At 44.0% G+C, this 17,739-nt stretch overlaps 1 protein-coding gene across 4 annotated transcripts in view; it reads left to right on the plus strand.

The window, feature by feature from the left end:
* Syx1A (syntaxin 1A) overlaps nt 1-17,739 on the plus strand; it is a 61,552-nt gene that overhangs the window by 16,686 nt on the left and 27,127 nt on the right. For all 4 annotated transcript variants that reach the window (XR_016293389.1, XM_089597157.1, XM_089597158.1 and 1 more), the window contains exon 3: nt 2,240-2,339. Coding sequence is in view for 3 of the 4 variants with exons in the window: in XM_089597157.1 (XP_089453283.1) it covers nt 2,240-2,339 (100 nt within the window). In the remaining variant the exon portion in view is untranslated. The remainder of the gene's footprint in view (nt 1-2,239; nt 2,340-17,739) is intronic.

The following is a 17,739-nucleotide window of genomic DNA, read 5'->3' on the forward strand; positions in this document are numbered from 1 at the left end:
TTTTTTTTTTCATACTATCTCGGGTTTTTCAGCTAAACGTTCAGTTGGCTCGAGGCTACCCCGCAATTTATATACATATATACCTGTACGCAATCGCGCTTCGAGCTGCTTGTATTCGTATCACGCGCTTATATATTATTTGCTTATCAATTTAGTTGAACCATTGGTTATGGCTTGACTATTTTTTATATTTGATATCGATGACGATGCGACGCTTACCTGTTTACGACTATACGGTATACACCTACATGTATATGATATTTGGCGCACAATCATCCAGGGATGTCAATACCTTTTCGCAGCGTCAGTGGCTTTTTCGGTCTGGGGGCGATGAAATTTCGCTATCTCGTCGCGCGACCAAGTAAATAGGTGGTATATAGCATTATTATATACCCCCACGCTGTCTCGTCGAATGTATATAGAGGTGACTTGGCACTTTATTACGGTAGTATACAGTAATGTATACATGTAGACCTCGAATGGCATCATATTTATGGAACAGCAGTAGTAGACGATAGTGGCGCGATACTCGAGGGCGCCAACGGTATATATATATATATAGTGTTTACCTTCTTGCTCCTTATATCCGTGAGCAGCGAATGCGCATAAAACATGTCCTCGATCAATCGTGTTTTTATATGTGTCTCTAACATTGCGTTGTACGTCGTCGTTGTTGTCGGAATAAGCCATTTTGGACTATTTACTTTATAACTGGAACTAGTGCTGATGATCGTAACGGCGTATCTATAAATTACATATTGTCTCCCTGTGTATAATATACTTTCTTTAGTCTGAAAATAAAAATGAGTGAAAACCAATTTCGTGTCTCGTAAAAATCGGAACTACTTATTACTCGGAGGCAAGAGATAATAAAACCGTTTACTCGCTACATGATATACTTTGATTTAATTGTTACTCGTTAGAACCCTCCGTACGAGCAAACCAGTATAGCGTATGATCCACTATGGCTCCGCACAATAGAATAGCTCGCGGTCAAATATTGAAGAAATGCGCACCATGGGTGTTTTTTATTTTTTTTATTTTTCTGTTCTCGTGCCGTTGAGTTCCGGTCACGTAGACAACTACCATTTCAAGGGACATTCGAGCTTCCAATCGCGGTGCATCTCTCTCGAAGTACGTGCCCCGGTATTACTATCATCTCCGATACACTGGCCATGTACTTTTTTCACCTTTCTCTCGTCGTTATGAAGTCTTTAGAGCTTTTTGTAAGTCTAATCTGGAGCACACGCATTTTCAATCAGAAACGCGTAGTCCCGATTGTCGTTCGCTAGATTTATCCTATCTGCTCTCTGCTGACGCGCACCATCTTCGGCTCTTTTTACAGTAGCACATGCATCACGAAATTTCCGATACTCTTTCTTTTTTTTTTTTTTTTTTTTTTTTTTTTTTTTTTTTTTTCCTTCGTATTTCGTTCGCTGTCCAACGTACATCGCCCATCGTCGCCCGGGGCAGTACAATCGAGGGCGGCAAAGTTGAAAAATCGGCGAAAAGGCCCCGGTAATCGGTGGCTATTACCCACCGATCGATCGAACATACGCGCACAGTCGCTCTACATATCGCGAGCTCCCGATCATCCAATTTCTCGGAGGTCTAGCCGCGCTGGGGTAATTTCACGAGGAATCGACCATAAATTCGACCCCTTTCCAGATACATCCGAGGCGGCCCTGTTAAATATACATACACGCGTCTCTCCATTCGTTCCTATATGTATCCCTTCTTCTCTCTCTCGTCTCGTCGTTACCTCAATTCGACCATTTATTCTCCAGTATGGAAGGGGTGGGGGGAATTGTCTTTAATCGGCCGCTCGGATCAAATTTCTTTTTCTCCCTCCCGCGGACTTGAGACTTATTGGATGATTTTTCATTAAAATCTCCTGTTATTATGATTAAGCCGTACCCGGTCTTGTACAACTTGTATTTCAGGTACGATAATCCCGAGGATCCCTTTATCATATACGTAGACGAAATCTCCCTATAGCTCGGATTGGGATGAATCCGAGCTCGTTGCAATTTGTATAACAATAATCATCCTAAGAGCACTTGGATCATATAATACATTTGATACGAGCTTGACGATTGCTGGATGTATTTGAGAGCTAAAAAAGTACAAAGTCAAGCGTGCGATGTGATAATAAAATATATTTTACACGAGAGCCACAGGAATTAAAAATTATCGCCCGATAATGGCAATAATCGCGTTTCTTTTTTTTGTTTTTCAGGTGGAAGAGATACGAGAGATGATAGACAAGATCCAGGCGAACGTCGAGGAGGTGAAGAAAAAGCACAGCGCCATCTTGTCCGCACCTCAGACCGACGAAAGTAAGTTTTTTTTTTTTTGTATATCCCCCTCTCTCTATTCCTATACTTTTTTTATCTCTCTTTTTCTTCATCTCGAGTATCCCGACGTTGTGGTTTTACTGCTAATTAGCGCAGCGGATGAAACTGCTGTACTTACCCGTTGGTCTGGCGCGTTAAAAAGACGATTCGCGCGCTATGACGTATACTTTCCTCGCACCCTCTGCCCCTCCCCTTTTTTAGCCCAATTAAAAAGAGAACAACAGTACAGGCTCGTTGAGAACTGTTCTCTTTGAAGCGACTACGCACGAAGAAAGGATTTTTTGTTTGTTTGTGTTTTGAGAGGAAAAAAAAAAAAAATAGAAAGATTTTCCGCTGCCATCGTTGCGCGTCGACGACGCTCCGAGTTATCTCCCCCTCGCGCGCACGGGCCATCCGCTCAGCCCCAATTTCCCGTCTTCGGACTCCCTATATGCCCCTTCTTCTTTATCTCCCCACCCCCACATAGAAATCTTCTTCCGGCGGATGATCTTTCTCGCGCGACGATTCCTATCTGTCGGCTTCCCCCTCCGAATAAGCTCCGAGGGCGGGTATCCTGCGCGTTTTCCAAAATAGTTGTAAGGAGCGAAGAAAAAAAAAAGGGGGGGGGGGCCATCTCTCACAGTTCCAAAGCCGATCCTCGGCACTAATCGAAAGAGAGGGCGCGCCAGTGAGTTTTCAATTCCAAGACGGCGAAGCGCCCTTTCTTTCGCTCGATAAAATGCCCCGGCTCTTCCGTTTAATCTGGTAAACGCTCAGAAATTCACAGAGAGAGAGAGCGTCAACGCGCGATGATGGTATATAGGAGGTCAACGATCCTCCTCGCCTTTGAACCCTCACAAGCGCGTTGCTCCCCCCCCCCCCGTCTTTCTTTCCATCTCCGAGCCCTTCTCTAATCGAGTACACTCACACGCGCGTACACGGGTAATTCGCCCCTCCCTTTGGAGGTGAGTAAGGGGCACCACCACGAGCGCGCGGCTGAGTGGGTACATCTTTGCATAATTATTATTCTCCCGTCGTCGTCGTGGGTACACACACACACCACCTAATATACACGTCGTCATAATCAGGTTACTGCTATGTCGAATGCATATTTCAGAGAGGGGGGGGGGTGGAGCGCGATATTACGTATGCGAAACAACGGTGTTTAAACAAAAGCATCTCTGGAAAATTCAATAGCCCGCGCGAAATGGGATTTTTAATGCGAATGTAAATATTTTAACCACTTTTGTACCGCCGAACTTTCCACACAATCCGCAATTTGAAAATTTCATTACGCCCTGCCCTCTCTTTATCTGGGTAAAAACTTTTTGTTTTTTTTTTGGGCCCGAAAAAAATTAGTCCAACAACTCTTTTTTTTCCACGCATATACACGCACGTACAAAAGTCGGGTGTTTTAAAATGGAGTTACGCGGGAGGAAGAGACGGCTCTATACATGCATGAGTGCGCGTGTTGATTTCGCCCTGCGTCGACGATGTATACACACCTGAACGAGAAATGAATAATATGCAGATGACACGCGTCGTCCTACAAACCCGCCACGTGCAGACGCACTGTATGTATATAATTTACTCGTTCGTCGTACACAGCAGAGCGAGCGCTAGATATAATTAACGCTGGGCCTAGAGTTCCGCGCTGCTGTAGATTCCGAGTTACAATGCGCTGATACGAAGAAAAAAAAAAGAAAAAAAAAGAACCTGCGCCCTTGCAATCAATAAATAACACCTACATACACACACATGCGCGCTGTAAAGCAAGATATACACGCGTCGTCGTCCGGGTGGAGGGTGGGGGTAGGAAAGTCGAGAGACGAGCGCGCGAGTAAAAAAGATCTTTTTCGGTATAGTGGGTACAGTGGCGGTATGGTAGTAGTCAGCTGCAGCTGAGGCGAGACAAAGAGAGAGAGAGAGGGTTCGGGAGGAGGTGGGGAGACGGCCCGAGCGTAATACTTATCGATCGCATACGTAGCCGGGGGTACGCGACGGCGCGCAGCTAAGCGAGCCGAGGAGGAGGAAGGAAAGCTCTGTAGGTGTATATATATATAGGTACACCTACCTGCGTGCGTTTTCTCCCTCTCCCGCCCATGGGACACGCAAGATCACCCTTTTTCTTTCTATTTCACCCTCACTTCCTTGATCCATACCGATGAATATATATATATATATATTTTTTTTTACTCGTATACACACATATGTAGAGTAAAACGTTCGAAGAGTATACAAGAGTAAGTCGAGTCTCCTAGGTTGTCTGTCTTATATGTACTCATCGCTTGCGACTCAGTCCCACTTGAAACTCATTATCCGGCCGATTCGATCGAACGCCCGGCCATCGGGGTATACACGTACGTGCACGTATCGTAATCGGTACTGTACTCGCTGCTCCTGCTGAAGCAGCATCTCGGCGCACACGCTCAAACCTTTGATCATCCTTGTACGCGAGATGCACCCGTACACATGTGTATATGTTTAATATAGCTGATTGCTGTATATATAGGTAAGTTCGAGCGTTTTGGCAAAATAACACCGATATTCCGTACACTTGTGTACTCTATATTGTATGCTGAACACCAGAGAGTTCGCCAGAAGGGCCACAAAATTAATGTCGGTGATTGAAAAAATGTGTGAGCTTTATTTATTTCTTTTGTATTAATATTTTCATAAGCACGTATTATATGTTCGTCGTATCGATCGATCGGGGTTGTAATCATGGACAAAAAAAAAAGATGCATTTTAATACGCGCTGTCGATTACGTCTTCACGTGTATTTACCGTGGGAGAGCGCACATCATCCAATATACAAACCGAATCTTCGTCGAGTCGAGCTCATCGGCGCGCTAATTCTATGTACACGCACGTGTCTTAATGACGTGAGAAACCAATCGATCAATCTTGGCACCGTATCGGCTCTCACACACCCAGTTTCCTCTATGCACCTCTACATGACATACCCTTCGTTTCTTTCAACCACGAGCATCTAGCCCATGACTTATTCAAACGCTCTCTCACCCCCTGGCTCGCTACGTATATACATATAAGTGTTATATGCCTATACCACATCCACTTGCGAAAACGAGGCCCCCTCTCCTCCCCTTTCACACTTGAATGTGTTCATTTGCAGCTGCTGTACTTCCCATCGCGCTGTCCATGCACTCGGGAGATTTCCAAATGGCTTAGCACGCGTGAATATTGCACGGAATGGGACCTTTTTTTCTTTTTGTTTTTTTTTTCTTTCCCTCTCGTGTCTGCGTGCGTCCGTATACGCCATACTGTCTTTTATTTCTTCCGAAATGGATGTACAAAAGACGACCGCGCCAATGGATGTTTCGCGCAAACGAAAACTTGGTGGCTGGCGCTGCAGCAGGAGGGGATTGATTATCAAGCGAGGAACAATTTTTTTAAAACCAAGAGAGAAACGAGACACCGGCTGAGTGAATAAGTACACACGTAAATATATATTGTATCCCGGGCTCTCTTTTTCCCCCGCTCGAAAATTCGCGCGAGTCACGCGAAGAGCGCACGGCCCGCTTCAAGTAATTGCTTCTTCTCTACCTCCCTGCTCTCTTACCCTCGTTAAAGACCCGTGTACTTGGGTGTCTACGTGTATACCTACTACTCCCAAGTCGTGCATACCAACGTCTAAATTTATACGTTTTAACTTACGTGTGTGTACTCTGCACCCCCTTCTGGCTTCTACTTGGACTGCCTTGTGAGATTGATTCGAGTGTGAACTATACGTATACGTGAGCTATTCACCCCCCCCCCTCTCTCTCTCTCTCTCTCTTTCGTGTGCCCCGGATGATGGAGGAGAAATACATGTATATGATCGCGCTGCTTATGAAACGTGCGAGGTGACTGCCGGCTAAATTAATCAGACTCCATTACGACGAATACTGTACACAGCAGTAAATACAATCAGTCACCAATCGTGTACTACTACATTCATCATTCGTTGGTATATTTTTTTAGGGAAATTCGAAAAATACACTCAAGTACCTGTATACGCTTTGTATTAATTCCCGCGAAATTTCCATTTACCCGAAGCATGTACAGCACCGAGGCCACTTTGTTCGGAAACAAAGAGCAAAATCAGCCCCTCGTGAAAGGTTGCTAAAGGGGGGGGGTAAATAATCGATTATTTGTTCGAGGTCTCATACAGGTACCACCCCCCACCCCCCTCCCACGTGTAATTTCCGAGCAATTAATCGAGCGAGCTTCTGGCCGCTGATAGCGCGCGCGCGCGCCACAAGTATACTGTACTCCACAAAAGCGCAATAAGGGGGTGCGTGCCCCTTCGCTTCCCCTCCCTATCGCAGCCAGCGCCTCCTCCGTCTTCGCCGCTTCCGAGAAAACGACGTAGACCGTCGATCGGCCCCGCCGTCTGACTATTTATACGGCTGTACTACTGTCGGTCGCAGACGCGGGTATTGGCGCTGCCCTTTGATTCCCGCCTTCTCGCGTCTACGTGGTCGTGTTTACACATATATAACATATACTCGCTGGGTTGATTGTTGTTAGTTATTGTCTCAGAGTGTATAGCCTGAGAGGGCAAGAGCGTCCATTATTCACTTAGGTGTGCAGCACGTGCATATACGTCTTCCTTTCTCCGTACATCGGTCCTTGGCCTAAAGGGGACGGATGGTCATGCACGTATTCCCGATAATTGACGGATGGGCACGGATATAAAAAGCTTATTTTATGTTTTATTTTCTCCCAGGTGTTTCCACAATTGAATCGTGAAATTTAAGCTGCGAGCAGCGCGATGTTTAACCTATACAGTTTGAAATTCGTTACAGGCGCGAACGGCAATTTCATTGACAATTTTATTTCGGTTAGCGAACGAGCTGGTGACGCGGAAGGGCGTTTCGTGTGGCTAAAAACGTGATAAAAATGCCGAGAGAGATAGAGAGAGAGAGCGAAAAAAAAGGCTATTTTATCCCTCTCTGTCGCCGGTCGCTTCATCGTAACCACTTTGCTCGCTAAATTTTCATGCCCCGCCGTGAATACACGCCTACTCTCGTAGCGCCGCTTTTGCATGTATATATGTACGTGCGCCCATGTAAAATGTGTGTATACGCGAAAATTTACGAGCCAACCACGGGTGAAAACCACCACGCGTAGGTTTTTTTTCCTCGCAATTTTCATGCGCGCGACTCTTTAGGCCGAGGCTACGGTGCTTTCATCCTGCATCCATACGGTCTCGCTGGGATTTTACAAGATTTTTTTTTGTTGTATTTTTTACACCTTTTTTTTGTAGGGAAGAGAAGGGAGTATATTTTTCGCGTTTCGCGACTCGAGCTCCAAAAGGAAAAGAAAAAAGCAAAGACGACGCGTGTCCCCAAACAACTCGTCAAAAAAACACAGGAATCAATATCTTTCGGGCGAACAATTCTCAAGCGTATGAAAAAAAAAAAAAAAAAAAAAAAAGAAAAGCGAGGAGTGCGTGCACGCGCCGAACGATTCAAGATAACACTCGTATACACAGAAACAGGGGGTGGGGGGAGGAAAAAGACCCTGACTTACGATGTCCGGAAGAACTGTTCATTCCCCCCCTGTACGAGCAACACATAAGCGACCCCGAAAGAGGTGTGCGCTGCAAAAGCCGAGAAGGGAGATTACGAGAAGGTGGAAGAAGGGAAGCCCCCCCCCTCGGGCCCAGCGGTGCATGCACGTTTGTACGAGCCCATACATCGATCTCCCCCTCCCCTCCTCAATAGCGAGAGCTGGGATTTCCCTCTTTTACTCTACGTCGAAACCTATGGCGCTCTGCACTCGTGGTGTAGCAGTCGTGGCCCCCCTGTGTAATAATAATTCTACGAGCCCCTTTTGAGCTTGCCCCCCCCCCTTGAAGAAGAAACGCGCCTCACCTCCCGTTAACCTGTCTTATTTCCCTTTGTTTTATGTCTACTCTTACGTGTACACCATTCGAGCCCCCAAGCTCGGATTATACGCGGACTTATACTCTCTCGTCCTGCCCACCCTGCCCTCTCTCCCGGTCTGTAATCTTTCCCGTCTATTAAGCGGATGTGTTGTACATTAAGTATCGTGAAATCGGGACTCCGAGCAAACGCGTTTGCCTCGATCGCCGATTAACGTGATGGGTATTTCGAGGTTTCCTTGTACCATGTACATATTTCTCAGGGGTTGCTCGATTTTGTGTACCCAACATCTATACATTTTGTGTCAAAAATGTTGAAAATGCCGTTCAATGTTCCCTCCAACGGTAGATAAAATGCACGGATACGTGTACAAATCGACACGCAAAAACGATCGGGTACATGGCCATAAAATCCCATCTCTATCGTCATCTTTTGTGTTGGAGCGTCTTTTGTAGTGTATATAGCAACAACGGCGTTAGAAGGGAAGGGGGAGGCATAATATAACGAGCTAAGTTGACGGTATTATCGCGGTATCATCCGGGTTACAGGTACGATAGCGAGCGCGTGGAATTCCCCTCAAACTTTAACTCCCTTACGCCCGTTTCTACCCCCCTTTGCGTACCCGCTATTATCAGCTACACATACGCGACGTTGTATGTATAATGAGTGTGCTTTTACCATCTCGTTCGTTCCTCTTTCTTTGGGGATCATTGGTTTTCTTGCCCGAGCTTCGCTCCTGATGAAACGCTGCTCTATTGCCTCGAGAATGAATAATCCTCAAGGGGATGAAATTTGTGTAAGTTTTTTCATATCCGTATATTTATGCGTTGTGCATACGCTAAAGAAATACGTAGACTTCAATCGGTGGAGGAAGGGTATGCTCCCTCTTCGATTAGTACCCACTTGGGGCACAAAAACGAATTAGCCCTCTCTCTATATGTATATATTTTTACCCACAGCTCTCGTGTCTCGGTTTTCGAGTAAATATAGCGCACGAGAGGGGGAATGAAACCAGCAGCAGCCGCTCGGCGTTTCGTGAAAAATGTATGCAAAACGTAAGCAGCGGGCCACTCTTTGGCACTTGGGAGCGCCGGATTTCGAGTGTAAGTACGTATATATAGAGTGGCCCCTGTTGAATAATTCCCGAGCGACGATGACGCGACACCGGGGACTGCCCTCCCTTCCCCTGTATTTATACGGTACACCCCCCGGTAAGAAAACAAAACAGAGTGCACGGGGGAAAGGAAGGAAAAGAAAAAAATTTTGAGTCCGATACAGGGTGTACGCTCATTTATTCGCGGAAGAAAATCAATCGGCTGCCCCAAATCCCTGCTCTGCTGCTGTATTTCCGGGTAATTGACGCTCGGCGTTAACGAGGTCGCGACAACGAGGATGAAAAAAAAAAAAAAAGAAAAATTCAATAGGAGGTAAATGGAGATGCGATAGCGAGACGGGCGACCTTGGCCATTGGTAGCCGAACGAGAGAGGGTGCAGTGCGAGCGCGAAACTGGCCTTCTCTTGCGTTATTGATCCTCCGCCAGCTCTCGACGGAAAGACCGAGCTAGCGCTTTGGTTTTGGTGACAACTTCTGTGACCCTTTTTTTTACGAACAGCCCTAACCCCATGCAGCCCGCGGTGCAAGGCCTTGGAATAATTTTCAAGTCAATCAGAGCGGAGTTGTAAATTTAGTATAAACACCAAGAGGATTCCAAGAACAGCGAGGAATGTATAAAGACAATAAACAACTTTACGGGCAATGTTGTTCAAATTTTATTGTGTCGTGACAACGTTTCGACTACACTTTGGCAGTCCTTCTCAAGTCTCTAAATTTAACAATATAAAATAAACTTTTAAGAATCACAACAGCTTAAGTAATTTCTAAATTTTTTCTTATAAACATAGTTTTTACAAAAAATAAGTAAATTATTACACTTACAAATTCGACGTTGACAAAAATATTACTGAGCAAAGTCAATTCGTATAAGTTACATCTTTTCTTGATCGTAAGTAATGACTAGACAATAACAAGGCTTACAGGTAGTGCTAAGTTTCAATGCCAGTGTGTGTAACAAGGGGCGATCACACAAGTATCTATAGCAGTAGTACAGCACAATAGTACAGTATAAAGTACGCAATATTCCAAAGTAAAATGGAAAAGTGTTCGATCGAGATTTATTCTTTTACCTTTAAACAATGTTTTATAAAATACTTAAAAACAGAACTTAATTTATTTGTATCTGTAATTGTATTTACGGTATCGAATTTTGTAATATAAACCATTTCTGAAACTAACCTTTTGTGAAGAGAATATTCTCGATCCAACACCCGTACCGAGTCAAAATCGAAGGTGTGTCCACTGTTCTTTATATACATATACACAGCCGAGGACTCTTTTTTATTTTTGCAATCTCTCATATGTTCATGAATGTCGAGTATATTCTTTTAGTTTGGCCAACGTAACTTTTATCACAATCTTTACACTTGAAAGAGTATACAGTGAAAAGTCCTTCAAGGTTATTAATTTTATCTTTGCCCAGATCACTTAATACTTTTAATTTATTAATAGACTTGAAAATAACTGTAAGATTAATTTTATTTAGATATTTTTTAATAACTAGATCAACACCTTTTACGGAGGGCAATACTACAAATCCTTTAGTTGGCGTGTGACACTCTATTCTTTGACAGTTCGCAGATTGGTACCTTAATTTTTTCAACCCTGGTGTTATTGGTGTTATTTTTTCCTTAGTGGACCGAGCAATTAAACTTGCTCATTCTTCCTTCCACAGAGAAAATTTAAAGAAATCTGCGAACTGTCAAAGAATAGAGTGTCACACGCGAATTTGTAAGTGTAATAATTTATTTATTTTTTGTAAAAACTATGTTTATAAGAAAAAATTTAGAAATTACTTAAGCTGTTGTGATTCTTAAAAGTTTATTTTATATTGTTAAATTTAGAGACTTGAGAAGGACTGCCAAAGTGTAGTCAAAACGTTATCACGACACAATATTTGAACAACATTGCCCGTTAAGTTGTTTATTGTCTTTGTAAATTTAGATTTTTTTTTTTTTACTAAAAAAAAATGCACTTCATCTTTGGGCAAAAGTGCCTTTTGATAGCGGCCCCCCCTTTTTTTAAGGTCTGCTTATAAAATCCGAAAAGTTCATCCTCCCCCTGCTCACGATGCAAATGTGAAAGATACACCCCACGCACGCAGCTGATGCTCGCGCTGTATACCCACTCGCTGAAAATAAAAGGCAAACAACGGTGACGTACGTGCCACCGTAATTCTTTTACTGCTCGGAAGCGCGAGCGAAATGCAAAAGTGCTAAAATAAGAAGGAGAAGAAGAAGAGTATACATCCTCGGCTCCCGATGCGGGAATCAAGACGCGAAGGCGCGCGCGTACATGAGTTTCTTCGGAGAATACAAACTACCATGGCGTGATGGTACTCGCGAAAGTGGTATCAATTTGTACAATAATGATGTGTAAGGTGGTTGAGCCCGGCTTTTAATTTTACCCCCCACCCCAGGGTGCAATCGTAAACGCGTATCATTCGCATTATTAAATTCGTACGTATGATTGCACCTTTATAAATTTTACTGCGCGGTAAAAGAATAAAGAGGAGCAATAAGCTATAAAAAAGTATATGGGCGAGACGCGGAGAGACTCAACGATACACGAGCGTTGCTCGCGTTTGCTCATAAAATAAACAACATACAGTTTCAATATAGACACTTGCAAACTTCCTTTCTTACTCGCGTTACCTTTCCCTTTTTTTTTTCCTTATTTACATACCTATATATACTTGCATCTCTCCTTGCAGAAAAAATCGTAGATAGTATACGTGTACATCCTTCAAAGCAAAGGAAAAAAGGCACCTCGCGCCTCTAGAGAGACGGTGTATCTAACGATCGAACGGGAGCCGCGTCGCAAATAAACCGTATACACACACACAACGGGTATCGATTTTCCGGCAGACTCCCGCGTCCTGTAAAATATGAATTTAGCGTCTCGGATTTGGCCGTGTTTCCGTACAACTTGTACGTATATACACACGTGAGCAGTAAAAAAAAAACTCCTCGGGACTATGTACTAGTGCACAGCTTTGTTGTGTAAGCCACTGTAGTGTATAGGATAGACGCGCGCAAAAGAGCCCCGTAAAAAACACCGAGGCAATACACACGCGTGTGCTGGCTGCCCTCTTTATTTGCCGCTGTTGCACGCTCTCTTGATTTCGCGCTCGAAGCAGTGGCGCAAAACTTAAAGAGGAGAAAAAAAAAGAAAATCGTCGAATTTTCATACATGCTATCCTTTTCACTTACATATACGTGGGTGCTGCTCTCCCTCTCTCCTGTTTTTCCCTACTTAAAGTTTTCCAAAAAAATATATATTTTCAGGGATTTTTATTTTTATTTAACTTTGCCGTGTGCACGCGCGCTCTCCGAGTGATTTCGAAAGTACATTAAGAGCCTTTGCGCCTCGTTTCCTCCTCCTTTTTTTTCCATACCCTTGCCCCCTTCGTCTCCCATTTGTATCAGAGTTCCAAAGTGTTGCGAGTTTTATTTACGAGGAAAAGTTCAAAAGCGCTCTTCCCCCCCCTCCTTCCTTTATTTTTTTAAATCCACCTCCTCTACTTTGGACGCGGGATACGCGTTTACGCGTACACACAGGAATGAATACTTGATGTTGTTTTTATCAAAGGGGACATTGGATGGATGGAAAATTGATTGGAGCCGGAGGGGTGCCCGTGAAAAAGAAGCCTTGTCACAAACAGCGATAATCACGATGGTTCGTATCACACTCGACGCTCCATGTACAATATATTTCATCAATCGACGATGACAAAAAAAAAAAAAAAAAAAAAAAAAACAACCGAACGCGTTACGTGTACCTATAATTTATGGAATAACAAAGCAGCGATGTAACATGCACACGATAAAATCATATGATGCAAGAAAAAGCGTAACAATAAGATACGAGATTGTAAGTGGAAAACCATGGTGCTTGGATGCGGCATGATAGGGGTGTTTTGGATAGCGTTGTCAAGTCCACGAACACGGCAGGTGTACGTGTTTGTACATGGTATACGTTATACTAACGGTGGACGCGATATAAAAGCAATGAAGTTTCCAAACAAAGCTCCTTTTGGGTAGGCTTCGATAGTGCTCGTGAAAAAATAAAGGAAGCACGCTCCAAATTAGCTATCGTCGTCTGCACGTCGAATGATTGCCGGCCTTGGTCGGGAGGGTGGGAATAATTTTCATCAGGCGGTGGCGCGAAAATTTCGTGGGCTCGCCTGTGTAGCTCCGTGAGAACTTTTATCCGGCCCCACCGCCGAAACTTTGCTCCGCGCCCCCCAGCCTACACCGACCGAATATCGTTCGGAACTTTTCCCTCCCCCAAGTTTAACAAATGGGCAAGCGTGCATGTGGGGGAGGGAAAAAAAGCGCGCGTCGGGCAAAAGGAGAGATGGTATGATTATATGGTCAAATCTCGACCCGAGCACGCAGCCGTGATTACACGCGTGTGTGTATATAATACACGCACTGGGTTAGCTCCCAGTGGTTGTTGTTGCTACGATGATTGCATCTGTACCTATATGTGTACCCGTGTGGCATATCTGCACGATCACCAGGTGGAATATCCCAGAAACGTGACCTGTGTGCATCATTGTCCTCCAACGTAATCATTACAAGTAATATGTTTGTGGGCATCGGATCAAGCGTGCACTTCAACGGTAACAACTCTATTAATACCAGCACTTGTTCGTAACATGTTGAATAAATAAGCAAAACAACCCCTACTGGCTCTCACGCGAGAAGTTTCTTCTTTCCCTCCTTTCCTCGATGGAGCAACATTTTTTGCAACTCTCCTGGGCCGTTTCATCTTTGCCACGCAGACTGTGTGAAAAATCAAAAATGCAAGTAGATGCATCGATTTTTCACGAAGAGAAAAAAAAAGGAGTGTGAGCGCTTTCGTCTGTCTCGATCAGCATATCGGCTCTGCCGTATGTAAATACGTGAGAAATTCGATATGGAAAGAGGAGAAGTCGCATATATGCAGTTGCAAGTAGAAAATGTCGGAAGGTTCGGCAGCAACAACAACAACAGCTAGAAATAAAGGAAAAACTAGCAAAAAGAAGGGGGAGATGAAAAACAGGGAGGGAGCAGTGATTGTAGATTGCGTGTGTCCAGGATGAAAAGGGCAAAAAGGAGGTGGATGTACGAGGAGACGAACTGATTTAGGGCGGCTTAAGTGGGCCAACACGCGCCAGACCGAGGGGGGAATCGAATTCATAAGAAACTCCATCCCCGTGCCTCGGGGAAAAAAAAAGTGCGCAACTTATTCTAACCAAGACAACATCGTTGCCTTGACCTTCCAACCCTCGTGTATACCCATGTTGAGACAACCCATGGGCCTACGTGTTGCGTAGTTTATACTTACATCAAAGACAAGGAGGAGGAATCCCTAATGAACACCTTATCGTTTCGAGGCAATTGCCGATCATGGGATCAACTTCTCCTCCTCTGTCTGACCTCCTCGGTGTGGATGTACCGCTATACTCGTGTGATAAACCACACAGTGCCCCACAGTACTAATGTAACGGCCATACACCAAAACTCGATGTGAGAGCCATCGAGGGAGGAAATGGGGGGAGAAAAGGGCCGAAAGTACCAAAAAGGACCTTTTTTCCGTGCCCCATACGAAAATATCATTGCATGGACAGCCACAAAGTTGAAATGTCCATATATACAGGAGGTAATACACATGTATTGTTAGACCCCACACGTGAGTGTGTGTGTGTGTGTGTGTACGGGAAAGTCCCTACGGAACGACCGGACAGGCCGTTGTTCGTATAGTCGAGCAAAGAGGAGTTTCCGCTTTGACACACTACCCCCTCCCGGGATTTCGAGTTTCGCCAGAATTTCCTCCCCGGCCCAGGGCTTTCATTTGCATAACGGCGAGCGTCCGAGTTACAGTACGTGAACGATTACAGGGGATCGGGCGGATGGGACTGCATGGGTAACAGCGAGCGCTAAAATGCACCTGTTATCCCCCTCGATTGGCCCACGTGTATCGCTACTGTCTCAAATTAGATCTTTCCGTCTCGTATCCCCCGGCCTTTTCGAGCGGCTCTTTTTTCCATAGTTTTATTTCCCGTGCAGTTTTCCTTTCACTGATTTTAATGCACACATGGGCACGAGCCACTTGCTAACAGGACCGTGAAACTTTGAGCGAAAAATCGTGGATTCAGAGGTAAAGATTTGCACCAACGATTATTCAACACCCTTTTTTTCGTGACAAACTTCATACGCTTAAATGAGTGACATAGATTAGCTAAGAATTATGTATAAAGAAAATACCATGTGCGTTTGGATTTTTCGTGAAATAAAATTAAAATTCACGTACAACGGAACCAATATGTTTATTTAAATGACTAAGTTACAAATTCACAGTTGGCGAGCTGTAACGCAAAATAAAAAACATAATTGATCGAATTCATCTACTATGATGAACTCTGTTACAAATATTTAGTTGAAAGAGACGTTTGGACTTAGGCGTTCGTACTACATACAAATCAATCTTCATCTTTGAGTTACAATAAGCAATCAATTCATTTTATTATGATAAATAATTTGGTATGATATAAAATGTATTGTATAAATGTAAAGAAATTATTTTCGAACTAATCAAGTTTTATGATCGTGACCTGATACGCTATCCTAATGATTAGAATTCATTCGAATGGGCGATCACGCGAAACACCAGTTGTAGAACATGTAAAGCACGTATCTACGCCATTTGTATACTCTTAGAGTCCCCCCTTGGTAAGATTCCGAAAAGTGCACCAAGAGGAGGACTAAGCCGAATCGTTACCACAACGAAGACTCATGAGCCGTGAATCTCGAGGCAACTTAATTCTCACGTGAAGGCAAAGCGTTGAATTCTCTTTTCCCTTTCGTTTGACTGTACCATGTTAGTCGATTGGAAGAGAATACTAACGCGCAAAACTGCAGGTCATTGGGGAGGAAGAGCCAAAAACGCTGACTATAACTAATCTTAGAGACTGCGAATATGTCCCGGCTCGGATGCAAATTTTTATAGGAGCGTGCGTGATTTAGCGAGTACGATTTTTTTCATCCGATGTTTTACTGTGTCTGTCCCTGAGCTAATAGAACTCATCACTCAAATCAAACCTTGTGGCCATTATTGTTTCAGAGTACGTGGATTGGATCGAAAAAAAACAAAACAATACAGATAACCAACAGTAGGCAGTGTATTTGGAATCAAATAGGACGATTTTTTTCTTATTTAAGTGATTATTGGAGCAACGTATTAGTTGGTGTGAAGTGGCCACAAAATCGTTTCGAGCAATTTTGATTAGATAGAAAAAAAAAGTGGCTGGATATGACGTGTACCAAGCTAGCAAATAACAACCCCTATTTCTAAATCCATGGACAATACGTCGCTCATTAATTGCTGATTTTTAACGCAAATATAAAATTTGTGGCTATTTACCGAACGAAGATGCGCTCGATGAAGAAGCAAAGTCTCGCAACATTTTCCAATGGCCCGAGATCGATGACGAGCCATCTCGACTTTCGGCACCCAAGTGCTCGCGCATGTACAAGTACCGCAGCTAAACAAAAGGGAAGAAAAAAAATTTTCCTTCCTGGATCCTCGATGCTCGTTCTGCTCTATGAACGATGAGAGAAGAATCAACGCCGCTTTTCTCGGGGCTTTTCAAAACGACGCGGAAAAATGGACGGAGCTGTAGCGGGGGGACAAAAAAAATGGCCGCGAGCCAAAAATGAACGAGAAGGTGAAAAACACACCGGGGGGGGGGGGGTGTATAGAGGATACAGAGCTCGGCGATTTATTTTCGAGCCGTGGAGCTTCGCGCTGGGTGGGTTTTAACACCCATCGAGGCGAAATGATCCCTCGTGTCGCGCGAGTCGATCCGCGATATAAATTTATCGCTCTGATCCCCATGCCAATGGAAATTGGCTTTGGTGTATACCCAAAATTTATGCGTCTGATTATGAAGTAAGACCCATACAAGTGCCCACCTTTTTTTTTACGCTTTCGCTTGTCTTGTATTCTTAATTTTTTTTTCTTCTCGAGCTATCATACGATTCTTTCAAATTCATTGATTCCTCCTCAACGCTTTCCCGGGATATTGCGTTCTCGGCTATATCTCTTTTTCTCTCTCTCTCTGGTTACTCCATCCCCCTGGTGAGATCGAATGATTTATGAACTCGTGGTAACTCGCTTCGTATTGTCCATAGGTGTAGAGGTACCAGGAGGCATTTTCGGGAAAAAAAAAAAAATAATAATTCGATTTGCTTCCTAAGATTTATTGGAACTCCGCATGCAAGTCCCAGCTCGGATTTCTCGGTTTTCGACTCAACTCTCATCGCAAATGCACACGAATGGACTACGCGAAACATTGGATGAAAAAAATCATACTCGCTAAATCACGCTAAGTTTAATTAGTCAGCGT

The sequence above is a fragment of the Copidosoma floridanum genome, unplaced genomic scaffold (assembly GCF_036245765.1).
Source record: "Copidosoma floridanum isolate Cflo_tuat_1 unplaced genomic scaffold, Cflo_Japanese_pri ptg000030l, whole genome shotgun sequence".
NCBI classification, from domain to species: Eukaryota; Metazoa; Arthropoda; class Insecta; order Hymenoptera; family Encyrtidae; genus Copidosoma; species Copidosoma floridanum.